Source organism: Passer montanus, unplaced genomic scaffold (genome assembly GCF_014805655.1).
Source record: "Passer montanus isolate IOZ18808 unplaced genomic scaffold, ASM1480565v1 scaffold1, whole genome shotgun sequence".
NCBI lineage: Eukaryota > Metazoa > Chordata > Aves > Passeriformes > Passeridae > Passer > Passer montanus.
This window is the reverse complement of record NW_024356504.1, coordinates 16,376,203-16,392,279: the sequence shown is the minus strand read 5'-3', so window position 1 is coordinate 16,392,279 and position 16,077 is coordinate 16,376,203. Positions and strand designations below refer to the sequence as shown.

At 41.2% G+C, this 16,077-nt stretch overlaps 1 protein-coding gene across 2 annotated transcripts in view; it reads right to left on the bottom strand.

The window, feature by feature from the left end:
- The window catches only part of PTPN4 (protein tyrosine phosphatase non-receptor type 4), a 108,115-nt gene extending 93,212 nt beyond the window's left edge, over positions 1–14,903 (bottom strand). Inside the window, exon 1 of one of the 2 annotated variants that reach the window (XM_039701320.1) lies at positions 14,675–14,903. Coding sequence is in view for 1 of the 2 variants with exons in the window: in XM_039701348.1 (XP_039557282.1) it covers positions 13,899–13,911 (13 nt within the window). In the remaining variant the exon portion in view is untranslated. Of the gene's footprint in view, positions 1–13,898; positions 13,981–14,674 lie in introns of those variants that run through there. The other variant, XM_039701348.1, reaches the window with a different exon arrangement.
- Positions 14,904–16,077: the final 1,174 nt, after the last annotated feature.

Sequence of the window (16,077 nt, the reverse complement as noted above, 5' to 3'; positions counted from 1 at the left end):
CCTTCTCCTACCTGAAAATGCCATGTACCTGTACAGGGACAGACTCCAAAGACCTGTTGTGGATAAAACAGAAAACCACCGGCAGCTGAAGGAAGAGAGAAAGCAGGATCTGCTCCTTCCTTTCCTAACATCTGTTATTACTGGCTCTTTCAAACAGGTATTTAAATGTAGCATCATGGATCTTGAGCCCCTGCGTGATTGTTTCTGCTGCACCATGCCAATCAAAAGCCTGTCAATCCACAGCAGCAACGAGCACACACCCCCGTCACACCCTGGTGATGCAAGATCATGACACGTAGAGATGGTGGCACTGGACTCACAAAGGCAGAGGCAGTTGGATGCAACAAGCTCCCTCCAGGAATGCTGCAGGCTCCCACAGGTGTGGAGCAGCCCCACCTGTACACATGCTCTTAAGCTTCTGAAGTACGAATTCTTAAGTTGCCAGTGAATGTATACATTTCCTTGAAAAGCCAAAGTGCGCATAACACTTAGAATCATTCTATTTTTTAAATGCACGTTGGAATCTGCATAGCCATAGATAACCTTGTTTCAGAGGATCTGCAGTGCTCAAGGGATGTATTACTGCTACAGTCAATAGCAGGCAATACAGCAGTGAGAAGAGCAGAGGGGACATGGGCTTAACTATGCATGGCTAAGGTAACATCCTCTGGAAAGTGACCACCTGGCATCAGGGTAGGTCTTGGAACAGTAATTGCTACAGAAGAAAAATATTTATACACAGTAGCCAATTTTAATCTGGCATAGGGAAAGGAGAAGGAATATCCCTGTATATTTTTAGGTGTACTTGTCTATTACACAGCTTAGTTAGCTATAGGTTACAAATTGGAAGATGATTTTCAGAGAGTAATGTTTTCTTTCTAAAACAGAGACTGACACTGAAATAATATTTTAAGTTTACTTTCCATAACATAAGTTGTAAGTGCTTAGGAGTCCAAGTCAAGGAGTAGAAGTTTTTAACTATCATATGATATGAATGAATCTCTTACTTGTTCAAATATTATGCTCCATACATATTGATATTTCCTGCTTCTGTCTATTTTTATACATAAGATGTTTAAGATGCGTAAAAAGACTCGACAAAATCTTTTTCCTCAAGAAATAAAAATAAAAAGGCCTCCTCCAGAAGACCAAGGCAAGTGGCTTCAGATGTTCAGCTTTCAATCCAGAAGAATAAAAGACAACAATTTTCTGAAAACATAAATTTCCTTCATAAGTTTGGACAATTTCTTTACTCTTTCAAGCCGGCACAATTCACTACAAAAATACCGGAATTGCATACAAGGTGGTTATGTAGCAATTCTGCTGAAAAGGATCTTAGAAGGTAAGTGGGAAGGAAAGAGAATATTTTTAGTAGGTCATAAGATACAAACATAAACCAACTATGTCATGCTGTTGTAGAGAGGGAATTCCTCATACGAGGAGAGGGAGTCAGGCGCACAGCCCACGGGACAGATGAAGGTCCTCTCTCATGATTCTCAGTATTGCAAAACCTCAAATGGATTTGGTTTTAAGCTTCCTAAACCAGATGCAGGTCAAATAAGAACAGTGAGGTTACTTCATACAATACTGCAGAAATTGAATGTATTACAGCTTTCAAGCACTTTGAAACACAATTGTTATCCATATACAGCTGATAGAATGCTTACTAAGACATTCAATGTCATATTAATTAGATATTAGATTCAGTTCTTTTATTATGGTATGGAGGAGTGCAACACACTCACAGACCCTGCCCTAGCAGAAGAAAGCGCTTCTGGAAAACGGATGACAAGTACTAAACACAGTAAAGTGATCAGGGAAGGTTTAGTTCAAATTTAGGACCGTATTTTTGTCCCTGAGATAAATTTTTGACTACCTGTTCCATAAACAAGGTATATACTTGTATATACTTTGAAACAACGTTCAATAAAAGGGATTACCTGACAGTGGGGAGCTATGAAACACTCTATGCTGTATCAAATAATAACTTCTTTCTTGCTCCATACCAATAGTATATTTTATTATATCCATGTTTCAGGTTTTCTGGTACGTACTTGCATGAGCTGGATGGATTGCTGCTTTCCAAGTCTTCTCCATCTCCTACCACTTCTGCTGTTTTCTGGTTTTTCCACTTCTATTTCTTCTTCTTGCATTCAAAACAAATTACAAACATTTGATGCAAAATGTATCAAAATGTTTCTGATATATTTGAGGTTGGCTGTCTAAGAACAGCAGTGCCAAAGAAGATTGATAATACCCACAAATATTTGATCCATGTCAAATAAAACATGAGGTATTGGGTTTGTCTTGCTTACTGTCATGAACTGTTCTTCATAAAGAAACAGAACACAGATAAACCTAAAAATACAGAGTGATGCTCACTTTTAGACAAATCTAAAATTATTTTTGTGTCCTTTAGGAGAACGAAGTTTCCCTAACTAAACTATTTTTAGATGCCCATGATTATTTCTTCCAGCTTATAAATTTGTTACATTCAAAGCACCTAGAAGAACAGAGGAAGGGCAAGAATGTGTTTTAGGAAAAAAGAAAAAGTCATGTTTAATAAACTTTAAACATTAGGCTTACAAATTGTGCCAGCAACATTCCATTATCTTGTTTTGATAAATGCTGAACAGCCTAGGAAATTAAAAGAAGCTTCATGTTGCAATGACAAAATTAAGATAGGTTTTGGTGTACCTATCAGTCAGTTGAAATGCAGACATTAACATACTAACTTTGTGGATCCTTGAATGACAAAAGTGTCAAGATGAAAGCAGCTGACTCAAATGCAATCTGAATTAGAAGTGGAAAAGGAAATGGGGGAGAACTTTGAGGAACTAACAAAAGATCTAATTTCACTTTATTGGTTTTTTTTCAAGGTAACACCATGACAGGATTTAAACCCTAAATGCACATAATTCCAAATGACAACCCAATGGCTCTGCAGCTGTGATATTGTTTTGCTCCTCACCATACTCTACCTTGCCTCTCTTTCCCCTCATCAGCAACAAAACACTTCTCAGAGTGGAGTGTAAGTTTCATCTGATGAGTCTTTCCACTCCAGGTGTTAGGACGGGACTAGAGACAGGCCATGCTTCCCCACGTCTCCACTGAGCTGAAATGTTTCTCAAGTGCCAAAACATGCACCTGCTCGTGCAGCAAGGTAGGTGACTGAGGGTCTGCATCTCAAGGTGACTGGACTGGTGGCAGCAAGTCTCAGCATCAGTTGGTTCTCACGATGAAATTCCACAAAGAAGCTCTTAACACCTCCTTCTCCTCACACAGAACTAGACTGTCTGGTGAGCAGGAATTAGGAGATTGGGAGGGTGGGGAAAGGCAACTGTCATCTAAAAGGCCCTGCTGGTATCATGACTTGGTTTTCTGAACTATCAGCAACAGTGAAAAGTAAAACTAGAACACAGAAAAATCCATTAATGTGAGTACCCTGCTGGCAAGCAGAACAAAACTCTTCCCTTGTAGATGTGCTCCCCACTCCAGGTGGTAACACTGCACCATTACCTGAGGGGAACTGCACGAGCTGCCCAAAAGCAGCACCACTCAAAGGGCTCATTTACAAGGCAGTAAAGCATTACGGAACACAGAGTGCTGCATTTCACATCACATCATCTTTGGACTACTTCAAAAGACAAACATCAATTTCTAAAGCTTCTGGTGTGCTCAAAGCACCTCCCTGAAGATAATCTCACTTCCTAGAACCCACCTAAAAACTTCAGGAACTGTTCCAAATGACATGGCCTGAAGTGTAATATGAACACTACAGGCTGGAAGTAGCTCCAGCATAACCCTGCATGATCAGAGATTGCTCACTTCTGTGACTGTTAGCATCAGAAAATTCAGTGTTTTGGAGGAGAAGGTATGCTTTACACTGCATGAGTTGAACAGATGAAAACTAGCCCAACAACTCCATTCTTTGAAGACTATTTTTACATTTTCATCACAATATAAGAACAGGAGATTATGCCTAACATTTGGTTGATGTCTGAGGAAAAATCCACCAGTGAATATTTCACTAATAACCTCAGCACAGAGCGCAACATGCAAAATAACATGAACAGAGCTTGAGAGAAAAGATAAAAATTACACTGTTTTGGAATGCCAAATGTAAATACATCATTTTCAAATGAAACTGTCAAACATCTTGTTGTGGTGGTAGAAACCAAATCACTATGCAAAATGATAATACAAGAAAAGTCAATTGTATGTTTCTAATAATAAATGCTCTTGTGGCTTTTGAAGTCAGAAAAAAACCCTTGGCTGAATTGAAGCATTGATTTCTGTAGTTATTTATGTGCAGTTCCTATTAGAATTCTATTGAATTCCTTGAATGGTGAATGGAAGTGCTTTTGAAAACACACACAAAAACTGTTAAACAAGGGACACAATAAATGGAGAGTGTCGTGTTGCCAAAAAGTTTCAAAAAGTCAACAGAACATTTCAACATTTTTTGAAGTGCAAGCATGTATGACATGGTTTGACAGAAAATAAGTCTAATACGAAAACAGTATTCAAAATACATTTCCCCATCACTCCTGAGGAGGAAGCATAAACACTGGTATTTGCTTCTCATACATTATTTCTAAAGGACTTGCAATACTCTTGAAATATAATCTATAGTAAAACATAGTTTTATTTTACAGAATTTTAAAATGTAATCACTCCATCTTTTTGTCCACTATACACGCAGTATGATGACATTTTACTTACTATGCATACAGATATATCCAGAGTGTATATTATGTTAATTATGCTAAGAAAATAAGGATATTTATACAATGCCAAAAGAAAAGGTTTCACTGTGAGTTTTTCTGAGTACTAAAAAGAGACATTTAAGTCTTGAAAGCAGATTTTTAGAATGTAGCTTTCTGTTTACAGCAGAAAATAATAACATTAATAAGTTTATCTCCCGAACTTCTGTATCAGCCTATTTTTATTTTAATAGAAATCAAAGAGAATTTGTTTTCTCATTGAAAGTAATGAGCACTTCTAAAATAATCTTACCACAGAGTGCTCTTCAACAATTTAAGTAGTATCTTATTTTGAAGCAATTTAAAATTATTATTATTAAAGCATTACTCAATACACATTAATTTTTTTTCTATTTTTCCTAATTACTCATGGCACACTCATCCTACTGAATTATGGCAACTTCTCTGAACCTGCAGTTCCACATCTTTGTCCCTAACACGATGACATAATTTGCTGTCATGCACTCCTGTCCGATGAGGGATGGATCTCTGGTCACATAACACATCCCAGCTTATTGTACACAACTGCTGGAGCACACGGAGTTATCATGGCACACCACAACACAAAATATATTCAAATGAATATGAAAGACTTCAGTGGAAAAAGGCTTTTGCAGATACCAGAGCAGCTACACAATCATTTCCCACAACAGTTAGAATGAATCTGTTTGTCTGACATACAAAGGAAAAAATACTGTAAAGAGGTGGATTGGAAAATGCTTACATCAATGTAACTTAGAAAACAGAGATTTGACAAAGTAGCTTTACTGGCAACAGAAGTTCTATTCAAAGGTGGCTGAACATGAGCTGAAGTTTCAGATGTTAATCAGGTTTCTCTTTCAAGCTACTCTCTCACATATATTTCATTAGTATAATTTCTACAAAGCACTTTTATTTCCGTTTTCTCAGGACTGTGTATGTGCTTCCAATGCCAAAGAAGTTATTATCTACATCACCCTTATTCAGAGAAGGATGCTTTTTATGAAAATCCTGCAGAAAGCATCCAGCATTAATGAGCTCCCATATAGCTTTCCTGTAAAAGGAGGGAGAACATATGTAACTGGGGAGGGGACAGCACCATGATCATTAAAAGGAGGCAATGCTTCTGCTGCTAACTACAACCGAGTCTTTTAATTGCTCACTTCAGTTTTATTAAATAGCTTACAGCTATCTAGAGAATTTCTAATCTTGCATTTAATTAATCTCAAGAATGAAGTTCTCCTGTAGGAATTTCCTCTTGGAGGACTTTTTGTCAGATGTTCATTTTCCATCTATTTTCTAGTCCTCTGCTGAGGAATTCTGTTCTAAGTGTAACTGTATGTATACATCCTTAGAGGTTACTCACACCTCATTTCCTTACTGTACATCTCTCAATCTTTCAAGTGGAATGTTTTTGAAAACAGCAATATTTTAATTAATATCTTTATGATGTCTGTTATTCAATTCTATATATTTACTTAACTATTGCAAAGTTTGAACATAACCCAGAGTGTCTGAAAGCATGAGGACTGTGGAAAGTCAAAAACAAGTTTATCAAAAAAGCCCAGGGAACATCCACCACACTGCATCCCTCCCCAGGCAAACACTCACATGGTCACTTCCCCAAACAGATCCAGGAACTGTAGAATAGAATACTCAAATCTATACTATAAGAAAGGGGAAGAGACAGTATCACCAATACCGTAAGTTTCCTGAGTAATAGCAAACCTTTTAGGTGAAGGTGCCAAAAAATTGTAACCACATTACAGCACCCTGGAAAGGAAAGCAAAAATAACGTTTTCCCAACAACAAACTCCAAAATTATTTCCTTAGTCCAAATTTGAATATCTAAGGCCACTTCCAGCCTGAGTAATTTGCAAATCTAACTTATATGCTATATTTTAATATACCATACAATGAAAGGACAAGCCAAATATTAATTAGGGAAGGGTTAAGAAAGATAAGAAGCTTTTGCCACCATTAATGTTCTGTCCCTCCTCACCTAGCTGCACCTACAGCAAACTTGAGAAGAGGTGACAGAACCACAACTAGCAGCAACTGCATCAGCCCTAAGAACTGAAGAACCCAAATCAATTGTCTCACTTAAACCCACAGAAAACAAATAAGCCAAAAAAAAAAAAAAATCAAATCACTTGGAGGTAAGACCCCATAATGTAGCCATCTGGTGTGTTTGTTCCATTGTAATACAACTTTGCATTTCAGTTTCTCCCTCCTGTGGTGTGTGCCAAGGTTATTTCAGCACAAACTTCACAACAGGTCATGAGATTTGTGGACAATTTTAAAAAAGTATTTACCTCTCCTTTTCATTATGTTTCCAAAATCCTACACACTTTAAAATTATTGCAGGGCAGCTGTCCTTCTCCTCTTTCCCCTCTTTTCTACCCTGACTTAGACAAAGATGATACACCCATTCAGTTTTAGAGGCAGACACATTTCATTCTTTCAAAACCTTCTTTTCATAAATATTACATCCTTCCAAATATTAAAGAGATCTGCTCTATGGAAAGCAGGTGCACTTGGATGAGCTAACAGGATGCACTGTCTCCTTACACAGTCAACACACAAGCCTAAAACATAGTAAGTGGGGAATTATTGTAGATTAGGATTCCCATCCATAGCCTCATTTGCACTCAAGTACTAAAAACAGACTGTGGCATCAATCCTAACTGCAGCCTGCCTCCCAAAAAAAAGACAAGAGCCTCTTCCAAGGGAAGTCTTAATAGCAGCTCACAGTTTGGAGGTTACAGGCCACAGATTTAAAACTCAAATGCCAAGTTCCATAAAATTCCATTTTTAAGTCAAACAAATTGATACACATCCCTTCTCCAAAAGTAAAGCTTTTCTTAATAGGGGCACTCTATAAACTCAGAGAAACATTTTAAGAGCAGTACTGAGGCTCTATGCAGTTTTGAGCCAATGCAAAACTGGCATATGCAGTGCACACACAATTCGTATGGGAAAAAACAACTTACAATGCAACACATCACTGGACATCAGCATTGGTCATCTTTAACCCTATTTACACATCAAAAGACAAAAATATGTCTCACTTTTTCAGATGACACTACAAGCTTGCTGCATGTATCAAGACAGACAAATGCAATGTGACATATGTTAATTTTAACTCTCTCCAAAGCAAATTTTTCATGGGAAGACTGCAGGTTTTTTCCCCAAAAACATCTCTGAATTCACTAACAAGGCTAACAGAAACAAAACAAACCCAGTTTTATTACGTGATCTTCCTCATAAATTGTCATTTTTTAAAAAACAAGAGCATTTAATCAAAGCTGTAAAATCTGAGAAGCATTTTTTTTCGGTACCAAGAGAAATACATTACATTTTGGATTATTTTTTATTCAAATCAATTATAAAAGCTTTAATTACAATTAACATGTTTTGCAACTTCGTGGCCTAGGAAAATATAAGGGAAAGCACCATCAATAAATTCTCTCTTGGCCCAGATAAAAAAACTGTGCTAAGTTGGAATTTCAGAGAGCATCAGTAGCAATAACTGTGCCTCCACTGACTGGTGTATTTTCCAGGTGCTCTTACTGACCATGTGGTAATTTCTCCACCTAAAGGACAGGAATTAACAACATTTCCAGTCCTATTCAAGCCTGAACTAAGCACGAAGTTACCTCAGCACTGTATCTCTGTTGGCACATACAAGAGAGCACAAGTTCTGGTGTGTCACACTTGAATTTCTCCTTTGAAAAAGACAGTTTTGCAGTGTTATCAAATCCATTTGCTGCACTCTTTTGCAAATAGCACCTTCCACTGTGACCAGAACACACAGCAATCTTGCTTGTTAAGCTCCTCCAAGACAAAGTATGCCAGCACATCTCTGAGACAAAGGAGCCACAGCAGGCTCTTTCACCAGCTGCTGCACGGACAGCGATCTGCTGCAGGCACAGTTTCAATTTCTGGTTTTAAACCTGACATAAAAAAGCAAACAACTAACAATTGTGTTCCCATCTAAGAAAACACCCCTTATGTAACTTTCATTGCACTCAATAATTGACACAAGTTTCAATGCACTGCTGATATAATTTGTTTCTCATTTCTGTCTTTTGCAGCAGACACAAAACATACCTTGGAGGTTTGGTTGGTTGGGTGGGTTTTTGGGAGGGTGGGTGATTTGTAGGTCAGAGAGATGATGATACACAAATGCAAAAAACTGGCCAAAGGACCCGGGAAAAGCTAAAATGCACTCAACTGCCTTTAAAGTTAATATCCTTTTGGAGACAAAATGAGGATCATTTGCTTAATCAAAGCACACTTAGCACACTTAACAAAACCGAACCAATTAAAATTGTTACTCCTAGCAAATACCAGAAAAGAGCTGACTTTTTTTTTTTTCAATTAGCTTATTAAAACTATCAAAGAAAATAGCAAAATCACGTAGAAATCAATACCTTCAGACTTAAACTGATGTTTCCCAAGAAAAGGGACCAGTCAGAACAAGGTTTTCACTAGCAGATATTTAGCAATTTTTAAGTCCAAAACCCAGATTAATAACAGAACTGGATACATCTTCCTTAAATATAATCTACACCATTCTAATTTAAAAAAAAAAATTAAAAATTCCAAGCATGAAAATGTTAATCTCTAGCAGCACTACATTTGATTTTGCCATTTGAAGATCTGGGCTTTTGGTCATGCAGAATAATTCAGTTATTATTCTCCAATCTAGTTACCCTGAAAAAGATAAGAAATACCCAGAAAGGCAATGTAAAAATGCACGTGCCATAAGAAGTGCATTGTCTATTTCTTCCTCATCAATCTTGGGGTCAGACTGAAAACTGTGAAGTGGCAATGAAGAGCTCACTTCACACTCCAATCACTGAAAATATTTCCCAGAGCATTCTTCTTTAGAGATCATAAATTCTCATAATTAAAAGACTGTTTATTTTTAAATGGATATTAGCCATTTCCCCTTCCTCATGTACTGCAGAGATGGCAGTGTCTCATAAATCACACAAACAGAATTGCATTTATCATCCAATAGTCACAGTAAACTTGTCCAAAGTAACTGCAGTGTGAGACAAAGTGGGGGGCCAAGAGAGGCCTAATTGCATCACCCTACCAAGTCTTTGTTTGAAGGTGCATAAGCTGAGAAAGGAGACGCTGGTTCAATTCTCACATTTCAAAGAGAGATTCATCAAGTTATGTTTGTCTGATCTACTGTGAATCTCTGTGACCACCAGCTGTAACATTCTGTGGCATGTACTGGGACACTGCAGACAGCCAGCACAGACTTCAGTGTGCTGTTAACCAGATTCTTTTAACCTACACATCTGGACACTGAATTCTGGTATGTCAGCACATCAATAAAATTTCTGTGAACCCTTTAACTGCTACAAACTTGAAGCAATTTATTTTGTAAGTAACAAACAGCAATAGTTTTCTAATTCTGGAATTCTCTAAAATAAAAATGGAGATTTTGAATATGTACCTGCATATATAATAATAATTTTATATGTGTGTGTATATATATATATATATAGACTTAAAAGGAACTCAAAAATTTTAGAAATTAAAGGTTTTCAAAACCATAGGGAAAATTGTTTTTGTGCTACTTCAGTGGATTACAAGTCCTGAAGGAAAAACAGCCTCTGTTCCCAAACAAGCATATAGGAACAGCTGGTCCAGACAGCAAAGACCTGCTGTTGTATTACCAGCCCACTGCTGACTGAGCTCCTTGGGTTTTGTCTCCTGCTCAGGCCATTCTCCCCTCCCTTTGCTCTTCCACCTTCACAGTTCCTTCTTTCCCCCATGAACAATTCCATATTATATACATACACAAACCATTTTTACAGTTATTTAGGTTGGAGGACATTAATACCCATGAGAATTTTGTCTGGGCATTTAATGAAAAGTGACAGCACCAGAGTGAAAGTGTTGTATTAAAAAAAAAAGAAAAAAGCACAGTCAACCATCTGCTGAAAGATTCTCATTTGACCATTTTTTAATTGGTGAGAATGGAAGTGAGGTGACACAGAAACAGGATGTGAAGGCATGGGATTCATAGGATCTTGCACCAAATTTAAACCCAAACTGGGGGAGGGGAGGAGGAAGGCACAACCATGATAAATCAGAGGATCAAACTATTGGTAGCAAGAAGACAAACCACAGAAACGTACTATTTATCAGTTTAGGGAAAATAGTCTAACATTATGATTCTAACGCCAAAAAAAGCCATGCATATGTTTACTGCTTGTTTTAATTAAAGTTTTGACCAGCTGAAAAGTTAGAACACAATATTCAATCCACTGTAATTTTAAGAAAATATTTACCCAACCCAATGACTACATCCAGAGCCTAAATTGGCGTGAGCAAGCTGTTCTCTTTCCCACATAGAGGTGAGCTGATGGCTGACCCTCCTCCAGTGTAACCTCCCCTCAGTTCTCAGTGTGCACCCAAACCAATGCACACAACTCCCATTACACTCAAATCCTTATAAAGCAACAACCATAAATAATGGCCCAGTGATGTGGAGCCCCCAGATGCTGCTCAGGACCTTTCAGCAGTGCTGTTACAATATGAAAGCAGTCTTTTGGAAGTCCCTTTATGCCCAGCAATCACGTCACACACTATTGTCTGAGGCTGCCAGCCCCGAGCAGCCCCTGTGACATCACAAACACAAGCAAACACTCACACCCAGCAAATGCCACACAAACACAGGCCTGATGCCTACTGAACCAGGGCTGGAGCTCAAGTTCCTGCAGCAGCTTCTGTGCAGGTGGATCCATGTGCCCAAAGGGGAGCCACTGCAGGATCTGAGCCAAAATGATGTACCCTGAGTATTAGCTTACCATGTATTTTAAATATGCTAATGGCAGTGACATGTAAATAGTACTACGTGAACCCTGCTCATTACCAGAGAGCTCGTCCACACCACAGAGCCACTAGCATTACTCCTAAGACTACAGGATTTTGGGTTTTAGTCATGTTTTAAAAACACAGCTGCTAATAATTAATTAATTCTAGTCACGGAAAAACAGTATTGGCTGAACTTTCCTGCTACTATGGTGTAAGTGTACCCAACCCTGAAAGTATTTTTAGCAAGGGTGTTCAATCAATACTGTTATGTACAACCTAAATTAGACATTAACAGGACATGAGAATTGTAAAGCATGGCAACAAACAATACATTCCACGGACAATTCTGCTGAACAAGAAGTAGCCATCAAAGTAAACTCTAGACAGGTAAATCTGATTCCAAACAAATTTAACTGCAAACATAAGAAAAACATACTGAAAGGTAAAATTACTTCATACATTTCTACTGGTGAGGAAAACACATTTGTATTTCAATGTTTAATTTCACTTTGAAAAACTAAAACTAAAACCACACAGATCATCTAAAAATAGAAAGAAAGTGTAATGACAACAGCATGGCAACAAACAATACATTCCACGGACAATTCTGCTGAACAAGAAGTAGCCATCAAAGTAAACTCTAGACAGGTAAATCTGATTCCAAACAAATTTAACTGCAAACATAAGAAAAACATACTGAAAGGTAAAATTACTTCATACATTTCTACTGGTGAGGAAAACACATTTGTATTTCAATGTTTAATCTCACTTTGAAAAACTAAAACTAAAACCACTCAGATCATTTCTATTTTTAGAAAGAAAGTGTAATGCCAACAAAATTATAGCAAAAAAACCAAAAAAAACCCCAAAAAAAACCAGCTGGACCAATGGTACATTTCTGAGTTTATACTTTATAAACTTGCCTGGGAAACATATTGACACACGTGTACATATTTGTAATCTTATCACACAGAATCATATTTTATCAACATGGTGCAAGCCAGAGTCATGCCAATATGTAAAAACAACTTTTTAGGTCAGTGAAGCAAGAAATCCATTGTCAAGAAAATGGCATCCATAAGATTACAATACTGAATATATTATGTTCAAGCAACGAACTGGAAAACTTTCCTACAATATACATATCTAATAAACGGGTTTATAAATTGTAATGTAACTCGTTCCTGTATTCCTGCAATGCACATTTACAATGTGACGAGCACACCATGTCTGCATGCGTGTGAACACGTCGGTGGCTCCCAACATTACAGAGCACTTATTTGCCAAAACAAGCAGGCAAACGTGCACTCACAAAACCCCCTTACCACTGAACTCTTGAGTTTAGCTCAGGGCAAGAGAAATGCCCCGTGGGTGAGCAAATGTACGTGCACACTGCAGTCCAACAATTACTCTTCAGCTGAGATCCATTAGCACTTCTGTAATACACGGGTCACACAAATATTTTCTATCTCACAGTTCAAAAAAACTGTAACAGCTTGGCCACACTGAAGTCCTGGATGGGTGGAAATAGCAGCATAAAGTTCGTTCACGTGTATTTTACATCTGAACGATGTATACCGTTCGAACAGACCAGAGGTGGGAACAGCTCACGTACACTGGCAGCTATCTAGTTTTAGCTACTAGCTCTTGGAGATTTTTGAAAGGAAAAAGACGTTCTGCCTCTTCCAGCCGGTGCTGCAACAGCATGCACGAGTTAACCCATCACCAGGTACACGAAAAGCCTCTGTCGCATATAGACACAGCGATTATACAAGCCTTCTGCTCGAGGGAGACACTAAAAATGTACCAGAGGAATGCAACGACAGCACTCAAACCTATTTTCCCTGCCCATAACCAGGGCAACGCGCACATGTGCCTAGAAAGCACAGGCTCGCAAAGTTTTGGTTTTTTTTTATTAAACACGCTAAAATAAAAATCCTTTTCGGGCGTTCGGCGGAGTTCACTGCATTTTCGAGACCCCGACCTGCCCCCGCAGCTCGTTCCCCTCGAGGCTATTTACGTCCCCCCCTCCCCAGCTCCACACAGCCCCCACACCCCCTTCGCCAGAGGGGAGCCGGCTCTCCTGCTTTTTCGGAGGGGGGAAGCGGAGGGAGAGCTCACACTCACAAACACACACACACACACACGCACCCCCTGCAAAAGGGCTCAGGGCACAGTCGCTCTCCGCCCGCGGCGACCTGAGCGCGAACTTGCGGGAGGGGGAGCGGGGCGGGGGTTACAGCACCGAGACGCGGCTCGCAGCACCCCTCGTCCCCCCCCAAGCCCGGAGCCCCGAGCGGCCGCCTTTACCTTCATGTAACATCCACGTCCTGGTTCCAGATGGAGCGGGGAGCGCGGAGGGAAGAGGCGCGGGGGCTGCGCGCTCGCGCGGGATCGGGATCGAGAGCGGGAGCGGAGGCGCCGCTCGCCCCCCCCTCAGTCTGCCCGCAGCGCCCGCCCGAGCCGCAGCCTCGGGAGCAGCGACAGCAGCCGCCCCGCGCCCCGCCGCAGCGGCGAGCGCCGCATCGTACCGCAGCGACCGGGCCGAGGCAGGGCGGGGAGGAGAGGGAAGAAGAGCCGGGGGAGAAGAGGACGGAGGAGCCCCGGGGGGAAGGCGGAGGACACCCCCACCCTCCGGCCTCTCCTTCCCCCCTCTCCTCCCAGCGACCGGCCGGAGGGGCCGCACGGGCCGGGGCTGTCCCTCACGGGGCGCGGCACTGCCTCGCACGGACCGACGACTGCCCCGCACGCAGCCCCGGCCGCGAGGCTAAGGGGACCGGGGGAGGTGGAGCGCCGGGGCGCTGCGGAGGCGCCTTCCCTGCCGGCGAGCGAGCGAGCGCCCGTGGGGGAGGAGGGGGGAGGACCTGCAGCCTCCTCCCCTCATCGCCGCCCTCCCGCCCGCCTCACGCGGGCAGCATAGCAACCAACATGGCGGCTGCGCAGTCACCGGCGGAGGGCGGGAGGCGGCCCCCGAGAGCTCGCGAGAGCCGATGGGGGGCGGGCGCTGTGCTCTCCTTTCTATTGGTCCGTAAAAGGGAGGGGGCAGGACCGGGTGTGCGCCTGGCTGTTTGATTGGCTGGGCTTACCATGGCTGAGAGGGGCGGTGAGCACTGATTGGTCAGCTGAGCCGTCACTCGCGCCCGTGGCGGCGCGCTGGGCGGGCGGCCCTCAGCGGCGCTGGCCGGCGCGGTGTGGTTCCCGCCGCTGTCCCGCCGCCTTCGCCCCGCCCGGGACGCGTCCCGCCGAGGGCGGTGTGCCCGCGGGAGCCGCACGCTGCCCTTCTGACCCGCTCCGCTCCGCTCCGAGCCACCGTGGAGCAGTGGGGGTGTCTTAATGTCGTAACCCTCCGTCTTGGTCACATGGCCGCCCCGCCTCACCCTGCACATGTCCCAGAGGGTCACTGCTGCCTGGCGGTGCTTGCCGGAGCTTTCCGGAGCGTGAGGTGTATGGTGCCTCCTGGACACGTAAAGATTTTCATATGTGGCCCATGGGAAGCTTTGCGTTCAAAGATGTCGTTTAACACAACCCGGTCCTTTGATGTACTTATATTGTGTATGAAAGGGTTTGGTTAAAAATGTCTTTAATGTCCATTTATTAAAATACAACCTCTCACAACAAGCTGTTTACCTAGTGACAGACACAGAGAATATATGGAATCATTTAGGGTGGGAAAGACCCTTAAGATTACTGAGCCCAATGTTTGGGAATGAGTTCTTGGATTTCACAATTAAATTCCTAACCATAGCAAGATGTGGAGTAATAGTGAAGGAGTTTGCATGTTTTCTTCTAATTAGGAAGCTTTCTAAAATCTCATTCGTTTGATGTTTGCAAACCTTATGTACATTTCCAGCCTAAATTGTTCTTGTGCCAGTTTTGTTCTTTTGCTTAAATAATCCTTCCCACTTAGCAGTGTTTTCCCTCAATTACTTTTAATAAAGCAGTCGTAGCCCCTTCATGTTAATGGGCTAAATAATCCAAGGACTTTTAACCTCTCCCATTCCTTAGTGAGTATTGGGATATACAGGATATTCCACATGACTTCTTTCAGGAACAAGTTGAATCAGGGGTGAGAAGACTGAATTTGGGGAAAGCAGTCAAGCAGAAATTTTAAATCACAATCTCTGGAGCACTTTTAAATAATAGACTTCTTAATGATAATGAATAGAAAACAGTTATAAATTGCTGAAATTTGCATTTTATTAACAAAAGGCTAAAAGATGACAAAGCTTGAAATATGAATGATTCCCCTGGATTGAACAATTCCTAGACTGATGGTTTCATAAAGCCCCAAAATAATACTCACAGCATCAGTAATGCCATTCCTTGTTGCATTCCTGTTTCTCCAGCTCTTCCTGAACATCTCTGTAGTTACATTGACAGACTGATTGTGGTGCAAGCCGAGACATCCAGCAACTGTATCCTGCATTTGTGAGCTGCTGCCAGCCTCTCGAGCAGGGCATATGTTCTGTGCTTTAAAGGCATCCTTGGC